General features: G+C 38.8%; 1 protein-coding gene across 2 annotated transcripts in view; it reads left to right on the forward strand.

Annotated features, from left to right (window-relative positions):
- LOC127842887 (histone-lysine N-methyltransferase PRDM16-like) overlaps positions 1-9,189 on the forward strand; it is a 34,056-nt gene extending 24,867 nt beyond the window's left edge. For both annotated transcript variants that reach the window (XM_052372661.1, XM_052372662.1), the window contains exons 4-7: positions 135-273; positions 3,354-3,572; positions 4,439-4,559; positions 5,267-9,189. In XM_052372661.1, coding sequence (XP_052228621.1) covers positions 135-273; positions 3,354-3,572; positions 4,439-4,559; positions 5,267-7,180 — 2,393 coding nt within the window. In that variant the 3' untranslated portion in view covers positions 7,181-9,189. The remainder of the gene's footprint in view (positions 1-134; positions 274-3,353; positions 3,573-4,438; positions 4,560-5,266) is intronic.
- Positions 9,190-9,901: the final 712 nt, after the last annotated feature.

A 9,901-nucleotide genomic window follows, 5' to 3' on the forward strand; every position in this document is an offset into this window, starting at 1 on the left:
AAAGAAAGTCTCTTCTTAACAGAAATCCAGTTTAGGCAGAAAGTGTTGTCCCTGATTAGCCTGTGCAGACAGAGACTCTCATGTAAAAGTGGCCCCTCTCAGTTCTACATATGAGAGTGTTTGCTGTCTTTCAGATGCTGACATTATCAGCTGTCGAGACTGCGGTGAGGTGTTCAAGGATCGAACCTCGTACCACAAACACCAGCTGTTCTCGTGCAACAACACACGCTCTGAGTATGGTCACTACCAGCAAGGCTCCGACAGCTACAAAAGGTAACCAGGACTTGTCATGTGACTTATTGTGCCGCATTCTGGGAAAAAGTGGCTTAATGCATGTGCGTATGGTGTCATCCCAGATTAGTCTGTAGAGAGTTGAGTGAGCGCAGGCTAATCAGGGACATCGCTTTCTGCTTCAATGGAATTTTGTGTTTAACCCTTTGCATGCTGGGAAATTTGTCGTCTGCTAAAATGTCGTCTGCTGAATTTCTAAAATTAGAAGTTTCTTCGATTTTTTTTCAAAGAACACTATCAGAATAGCAAACAGTTTGGATCCTGATGAGACGCAAAACTGTTTGCAAAGGCCTTCAAAATTCGGTTCCAGCACTGGAAGAGTTAAAAAAGTCTGCTAAATGTAAATCTTGTGTAGGCAGAAAGTGTTGTCCCTGATTAGCCTGTGAAGACTGCACATGCATTAAGCTAAGTTTCCCCAGTATGTGGCTACATGCATTAAGCTAAGTTTCCCCAGTAAGTGGCTGCCATTGAATTGCCATTGGTCAATGACGGACCTTGTAGTGAAAATAAAAATGATCTGTTGACTCACTTTATTTTTAAACAATTCACATGTTTAAGTTGGACTGTTTATGATGGTGTGACCTGGTTCAAGTTGGACTGTTTATGATGGTGTGACCTGGTTCAAGTTGAACTGTTAATGATGGTGTGACCTGGTTCAAGTTGGACTGTTTATAATGGTGTGACCTGGTTCAAGTTGGACTGTTTATGATGGTGTGACCTGGTTCAAGTTAGACTGTTTATGATGGTGTGACCTGGTTCAAGTTGGACTTTTTATGATGGTGTGACCTGTTATTGGATCGCTTCTATTACCAAAGGTTAAGGGCACATGAAAATTTAGATTGCAAATTTAAATGCAGTTTTCTTATGTAGATATTTCATCTATTCATACAGATATTTAAAAAGTTATCCAACAGAAAAAAGTCAAATATAAATGATTAAGAAGAGTGTAAGTGAAAATGATGATATATAATAATGCAACAAACTTTTTTATTTGCTATATTTGAAACATATCATTTAATTATCCCCACGTTTTTCGGAGAAAGAGTGGGGATATTGTATTGATGTGCGTCTGTCCGTCGGTCTGTCCTTGCCACCTGCTCCTCCTACACTATTAGCACTAGAACCTTGAAACTTACATACATGGTAGCTTTTAGCATATGTGCGATGGTGACAGTGACGGAATTTGATCTGACCCCTGGGTCAAAAGTTATGGGGGTTGGGGCGGGCTGGGTCAGAGATTTTCACTCATTTTTTTATGTTATTTTACATTAACTTCTTCATTTCTGCACCAATTTACTTCAAATTGATACTGAGCCTCTCTTATGACACTTAGGTCAATCTCAACTATGCATGGCGCCATTACCAACCCTGGGGCGCCCCGCCCACATAGGCCACGCCCACCCAAAATTGACTTTTACTATAATTTCTTCATTTCTACACCGATTTACTTCAAATTGATACTGAACTTCTCTTATGACAATAAGGTCAATCTCAACTATGTATGGCCCCTTCACCAACCCTGGGGCGCCCCGCCCATAATAGGCCACACCCACCCAAAATTGTCTTTTACTATAATTTCTTCGTTTCTACACCGATTCACTTCTAATTGATACTGAACTTCTCTTATGACAATACGGTCAATCTCAACTATGCATGGACCCATTACCAACCATGGGGCGCCCCTGGGTCAAACATGCGGCGTGGGGATACGCGTCGGCCTCTGCCGGGCCATTTCTAGTTTCATTTAATGCAATTAATTTTTAATAATTATATTTTTGAGCTGAGAACTTTGTTTCATGTATAAGAACTATTGTTGATCATTCTTAATCAAATAAATACAAATCCATATTTAAACCTTAAATTTTAGTAAATTGAGCTTTTAATATAATAAAATATCATTTATGGAAAATAATATGAATATATTATTGGTGATGTTCATTTTTCAAATATAAATTGCTAATTCTGATCCCCTGTAGACATCAAGTACTATTTCTACCCAGCTAACAGACTCTATTATGTTTCAATAAGACTTCTGCTTTCAACGCATTCAAGCTAAAATAAATAAGTTTAAAACTATTAGTGGCAGCTTAATGGGACACTCTGAATTCATGATGAATCTTTCCTAAAGTTGCATGTGAAAGCTCATTTCATAGCCTTACATTGATAATTAAAATATTTGCACTTAGTACCTTTTAATGTGCGGAATATATTTAGATAAATGACTCAAAACACATAAAAAGATATTCCGCTATGAAATGATATGTTTTTTCAAACATCTGGGGTAAGGTAGCATGGGTGAAGCATAGAGAGTAGATTAAAGGACACATGAAGATAGAGGGTTTTGTGTTTCACGATTTGACACTTGGTTTTGTAGTGGAATCAATCTTGTTGCTCATGAATGAAAGCAAAGAATGTCATCTATTCATGCTTTATGACCCACGTGTGCATAATTCGGCTATCATATTTTCGTAAACAAATGTAGGAAAATGAGTAACCGTTGTGAGTACGAAAGGCTGGAAATTCGCAAGGCATAGGTCCATACTGACATCGGATGCCGATTTGGTCAGGCAAAAATAATCTGAAGTTAATGAATATGTTTAAGTCATAATAAAATGAAATTAAAAAGCACATAAATGACTTTTGTCATACAGGTTTTAATTTCATTGCCAGCATAATGTCACTTTGTTGGCGAGAGGTCCATGAGTGATAAATCGCCACTGTTGCTTTTTGCAACAATTGAATGTGTTTGTTTTTGTTGGTTAAGAAATCATTAAATTGTGGCAGTTCACAAATCACACTGGATGACAGCTGTTTATAAAGTCAATGTAACATCATGGTTGTAATACTGTTCTTTAATAAATTGAAAGGAAATATGTGTTTAATATATCTGTCTTATTGATGCAAAATATGATTTATTTTGTTTATAATACTGTTTTTAAGAAAATCCACAGGAAATTTGTGTTAATGTTTGCCTTATTTATGCAAAATTCAGCATACAGACAATTATTCATAAAATGAAAATCATATCGCACTTAAATTAACATGATTTTTCAACACCACAGCCCGCTGCACGAAATGCTGCTCTCCCCGACGACGTCTGAGCGTGACACGCCCGACCATGTTGATGACGGGGATTTCAAGTGTGAGGAGTGTCCGCGGAGTTTTGCACTTAAGTCAAACCTTGCTCGTCACCAGATTGTTCATGAATCTGGGCGGAGATTCTCGTGTGAACATTGTGAGCGCCACTTCACGGACCCTTCCAATCTTCAGCGGCACATAAGGTGAGTACACCAGCTTTTATATATATATTATATATTATGTATGCATGTTGTATTATGGGCTGGAGACCTTTCCTTACAATAAACTTACTACTACTTCTACCAGCACCTCTTTGTAAGGCAGATTAGTTTTTGTTTAACTTTTTCAGTGCAGGAACCGAATTTTGAAGGCCTTTGCAAACAGTTTGGATCCAGATGAGACGCCACAGAACGTGGCGTCTCATCTGGATCCAAACTGTTTGCTTTTCTGATAGTATTTTTTGATTATTTTTTTCGAAGAAATGCTAATTGTAGAAATTCAGCAGACGACATTTTAGCAGACGATAAATTTCCCATCATGCAAAGGGTTAACAAATGAATTTGGGCCGTGCTCTACGAAAAAGGGGGTTTAATGCATGTGCGTAAAGTGTCATCCCAGATAAGCCTGTGTAGCCAGCAGAGGTTATTCAGGGACAACACTGACAGAACTGGATTTTTGCTAAGAGAAGACTTTCTTCAAACAGAAAATATCATAAAAGTGGAAAGTGGCTTCCCTGATTAGCCTGTGCAGACTGCTGGACTAATCTGGGACGACACTTTACGCACATGCATTAAACCCCCTTTTCACAGAGCGTGGCTCATTTATTTTAAGTTTGATTGGAATTGAGATGCAAATTTGTCTTTTTTCAAATATGTTGAAAATTGTGTAATAATGGTAGGATTTTCACTCAGAAAAATTAAATAAATCAATATGCCTGCATGCCTTTTGTAGTTGGAAATATGTGATTCCAAAAATAACACACAAAAAAACTTACGTATAAAAAATGTCACAGTGCATGAAGAAATGATTTATTATTTAATATTTTTTGCTGTTTATCGCTAATTTGTAGGTCGCAGCACCATGGTGCACGATGCCACGCATGTTCTGAGTGCGGTAAAACATTCGCGACTTCATCTGGTTTGAAGCAACACCAGCACATCCACTCAAGCGTGAAACCGTTCCAGTGTGAGGTGAGACACATGCTTGGTTAACCCTTTCAGTGTGGGAACCGAAATTTAAAGGCCTTTGCAAACAGTTTGGATCCAGATAAGAGCCACACAACGTGGCGTCTCATCAGGATCCAAACTGTTTGCTTTTCTGATAGTATTCTTTGAAAAAAAAAAGAAGAAAATGCTAATTTTAGAAATTCAGCAGACAACATTTTAGCAGACGACAAATTTCACAGCATGCAAAGGGTTAATAGGAATATAATTCATCCTTGCTCTGGGAAAACAGGGTTTAAAACATGTGCATACACTGTATGGGAAAACAGGGCTTAATACACTGTATATACAAGATGAGCCTTTGAAATAAGCACAGGCTGTACAGGGACGGCACTTTCCACATAGAAAGTGTTGTCTCTGATTAGCCTGTGCAGACGGCACAGTCTTATCTGGGATGACACTACGCATTTGCATTAAGCCCCATTTTCCATGAGCATGGCTCAATTTTATTGCTGAATATTCTGGATGTTTATGTTTCTCTCCGAGAATTTTACATACTCTTGGTTTAGCAATTTATGTTTTAGTAAAAGTAATCTGATGTTATATATATTTAATTACTTTGTGTTGGTTAGATATCATATGTACTAAACAATTCCAAACTGTACTTATTAATTTAAAGATTTGTCTGACTGATTATGGCTGTGTACTAACTTGAGTTTTTTTCCTCATTTCAGGTCTGCCTAAAAGCATACACACAGTTCTCCAACTTGTGCAGACACAAGCGCATGCATGCTGATTGCAGGCAGCAGATCAAGTGCAATGACTGCGGACAGGCATTCTCCACGATTACCTCCCTTAGCAAGCACAAACGCTTCTGCGAAGGAGCGCTAAGGAACGGCATGAGAAGTTTTGCTGGTGAAGGAAAGCTCTCACCGTCTGGAAGCATTATTGGCATGGGTCAGTCGGCTGCATTCTCTCCAGCTCTAATGATGGGTTTCTATGGAAACCGGCCCTCCTATCCATACTTTCCCCCAGCTCTTGGAGGTTTAAATCTTCCGATGTTTGGTTCCAGTCACCCCCTGTCCGCATTGACAACGTTGTCTCCAACAAGTTTGCGATCATCCAGCTTGGCAAGTTTGACCCCCAAAAAATCCGACTTGAGCCCTGCGGAGAAGTATGAGAAACGGGCACCAGATGGAAGTGATGGCGGATCTGAACTTTTCTCTGGGAGTGATTTGGACAACATACCGTCTGATTCGGAGAGTGAAAAGAGCGATAATACACCACAGCAGTCTCTAAGTACAAACACTCACATAGTCTCTATCACTGGGTCAAGCCCAGTGGTACTGGTACCCAGCACTCAGTCCTCCAAGGTGACCTCTTTATCGCCACAATCTGTTGACACCTGTGTTCTGTCTCCTTTGAAAGTTGGCATTGAATCCAGTGAGAAAGCGTTTGATCTGTCAAAGTCAACAGCCGTTGATCTCTCTACACCACCAAAGACACACACGTCTGTTGCTGTGGTGAGGAAAGCAGAAGGAGAACAGCCTCTTGACTTGAGCCAAACAAAAGATTTCACCCCACCTGAAGCTCCTAGAAAAACCCACATATTTGGTGATGCAAAAACGCCCACAACACCAGAAGCCCCAAGACTCCACTGCGCATATCCGCAATTCTCCAAACAACTTATTATGGACCAAGCACTAAGAATGAATGAAACCAAAGAAAAAATGGCAGAGTCAGCAAAATTCATGCCATATCCTCGATTTCCATTTTCTGCAGTGGCGCATTACCCATTAGGAATCAACCCATTCAGTTTTGTGAGCCACGAATCTCCAAAATCAGTTTCATCAGCCCCTACAATGTCACCGCAAGAGAAGTCATTCGGGGAGTATGGAGTGACGTCCCCTCACATGCAACCGTTCTCGACTCCAAACAAAATGAAGGATCGTTACAGCTGTAAATTCTGTGGGAAGGTATTTCCACGCAGCGCAAACCTGACCAGACATCTTCGAACCCACACTGGCGAGCAGCCATATAAATGTAAGTACTGCGAGAGATCATTCTCCATATCTTCCAACCTTCAGAGGCACGTACGTAACATTCACAACAAAGAGAAACCATTCAGGTGTCCACTCTGTGACCGATGCTTTGGTCAGCAAACCAACCTTGATCGGCATTTGAAAAAGCACGAGACCGATGGCCCCAATATCATTGATTCTCCGGAACGAGACATGGAACTGGATGACAAAGACGAGTCATACTTCGCGGAAATCAGAAACTTCATCGGCAAAGCGACAACAAACTCAGTGCAAGGTGCAGATATAAACCAGAATATGCTGAGTGAGAAGATTGAGAAATTCAGAAAAAGCATGATGGACGTGAGCAAAAATGACGTCGAATTGGAAGAGGAAGATGATGAGGAAATTGACCCGGTCTCTGATGACATTGACAATTTGTCTGTAAAGTCAGAAAAATCACCAGATACTGTGCTAGAAGACATTAATGAGCCCCATGTTAAGAGGCAGAAACTTGAGTTAGCTACCATGGTCTCCATGGCAAACAATACTGTAGAGAAGCCAATAGCACTCTGTCAGAGTTCGAGCTTCCGACTTCAGCGTAGCCCGAGTCCAGTTTTGTGTTCATAAGAAAAACTTGGTGTCTGAGACCTTTTTGTGCTGATTGTTTTTGTTATTTACCATGGTACAGCTAAGATCATAATTCGTTCATTGTATATAGTTAAAGACTTGATCAGTTGGGGGAGTTGTGTGTTGTGTTCAATAATTTTGAAATTGCTTCGATATTGCTAGTTTTTGTATTGTTTTGTTACAAATATTTATGTTTGCTGGTTAACTTGGGAACAAAATGTTGTTGTTTTTTGTTGTTTGGATTCTTTACTGTTTACAAAGTTGGACCACCATTTGTTGCATTTGTGATATATATATATAATTACACCTATTTGCTGTCACATGCAACTTTGAGTGTAAAGGAGCACAGTGTGAAGAGAAGGCATTTCATATGAGACGCGTTCTGAGAAAACAGGGCTTAATGCATGTCCGTAAAGTGTCGTCCCAGATTAGCCAGTGCAGTCCGCACAGGCTGATCATGGTTGACACTTTCCACTTGTATGATATTTTCTGTTTAAAGAAAGTCTCTTCTTAGCACAAATCTAGTTAAGGCGGAAAGTGTTGTCCCTGATTAGACTGTGCAGACTGCACAGGCTTATCTGGGACGACACTTAACGCAAATGCATTAAACCCCTTTTTCACAGAGGGCTGCTCAAATGGTTCTTTTAGATATGAGCCGTGCTCTGGGGTCATGGAGGTTAACCCTTTGCATGCTGGGAAATTTGTTGTCTGATAAAATGTTGTCTGCTGAATTTCTAAAATCAGAATAGCAAACAGTTTGGATCCTGATGAGACGCCACTTTTTGTGGCGTCTCATCTGGATCCAAACTGTTTGCAAAGGCCTTCAAAATTCGGTTCCAGCACTGAAAGAGTTAATGCATAAAGTGTCATCCCTGTTTAGCCGCTGCAGTTGTGCAAGGCTAATCAAGTAAGGCTGCCTTTCCGCTAGTATGGAAGTTTTCATTTAAAAAAAAGAAATAGCGAAGTCCAATTAAGGCGCAAAGTGTAGTATCTGATAAGCCTGTGCGGACTGTGAGGCTAATTTGGGACGACACTTTACGTATGTGGGTTCGGAGTCGTTTTCCCAGAGCCAGTGTCTCAATTATGCTTACTTGTGAGAATCTCATTTTACATGCAGTTGGGCCAGAAATCTCGCATTTTAAGTATGTTTAATGCAAATTTAAATTGCATATGTTACTTTTAATGGAATGGTTAGTGTTTGGATATGTATTCAAATGGTAACCAACTCATGATAGAATATGTATGCATGTAAGAGGCATTCACAGTGTATTTTGTGTTTTTTATTAAAAGTGTGACAATATATGAAACATTTTTTAATCTTTTGTTAATACTTATTTATTTATTTGTATATTTTTGAACAGTGTAAATATATTGCACATAAGATTGACGTGTTTTAGATATATATTAGTTGTTGAACAGTTTGCTGTTTGTGTGAGAATTTAGAATTTATAAGTATGTATTTAAACTATGGGTCCAAATTTCACTGTTAAATATGAGTCACGTTCTGGGAAAACTGGGCATAATGCATGTGCGTAAAGTGTCGTCCCAGATTAGCCTGTGCAGTCAGCGACAACACTCTCCGTCTAAATTGGATTTTTGTTAAGAGACTTCATTTAAATGAAAAATGTCATAAAAGCGGAAAGTGTCGTCCCTGATTAGCCTGTGGGGACTACACAGGCTTATCTGGGACGACACTATACACACATGCATTATGCCCAGTTTTCTCAAAATACGACGCATTTTATTTACAAAGATTTACATACTTTTCACAGTAGGCCTATGACTACAGTTTGGGGCATTATAGATCCAATATAGTTTGCTACAAAAATAAAGTTATTATACTCTTGCAAAAAATGTAATTTGTACTTCGTTTTTGCAGTATTTGAAGCTTACGTTTTTATTGTTCTTGCTTTTCCTTCAGTTTTCCTGCTTTGCAAATATTTTATACGAGTGCAACATTTAGTTGTATATTGATCCTTTATATTTAGGTTTACTATATATTTTTATCAACCCATTTATGCCTAGCGTCCTGAAAAAAGGACATTGCAAACAGCGTAGACCCAGATGAGACGCCGCATAATGCGGCGTCTCATCTGGGTCTGCGCTGTTTGCTTAAAAGGAATTTCTTTATGAAATATTCTAAATATAGAAATAAATATACTTGACATCCCTAATTTTGGAAATAAATTGATCCAATTTAGAAGGATGGGCGAGTCAACAAGGCATAAATGGGTTAAGATCATATAAACACCTGATCGAAGTATCATACTGTTTCAATAAAATGAAACAATAAGTTTATTCGTTTCTTTTTTTACCAAACATACTTGTTAATTATTGATTGTGTTACTTCAGCATTAATGACTCAAATAAATGTGTAATGTAAGAACCGATAACGTAAAATTATTCAAAACAAAACCATAGAATACTCAGTCGACAAAATGCTGCGGAGTCCGTATACAAAAATGCATGAACAATAAGTTTTCATTTATTCAAACAATGCTAAGCTGTTGATTGTTTGAGTTTTACTTGATGCTCTTTTCACGTGAGTTTTTCTTATATTAAGATCTGTCTAAGGGATACGTGATTACCAGTCAAGCTATATACGTAAGCAGTTGGACGTACATGTGCTAAAATTCGTAATTGGTTATACACTAGTATTGCCCTTATAAAACACAAGCATGTAACAAGTAATTCCATACAATTTTGTCCTTTTTTGGCGAA

Source organism: Dreissena polymorpha, chromosome 8 (assembly GCF_020536995.1).
Source record: "Dreissena polymorpha isolate Duluth1 chromosome 8, UMN_Dpol_1.0, whole genome shotgun sequence".
NCBI classification, from domain to species: domain Eukaryota; kingdom Metazoa; phylum Mollusca; class Bivalvia; order Myida; family Dreissenidae; genus Dreissena; species Dreissena polymorpha.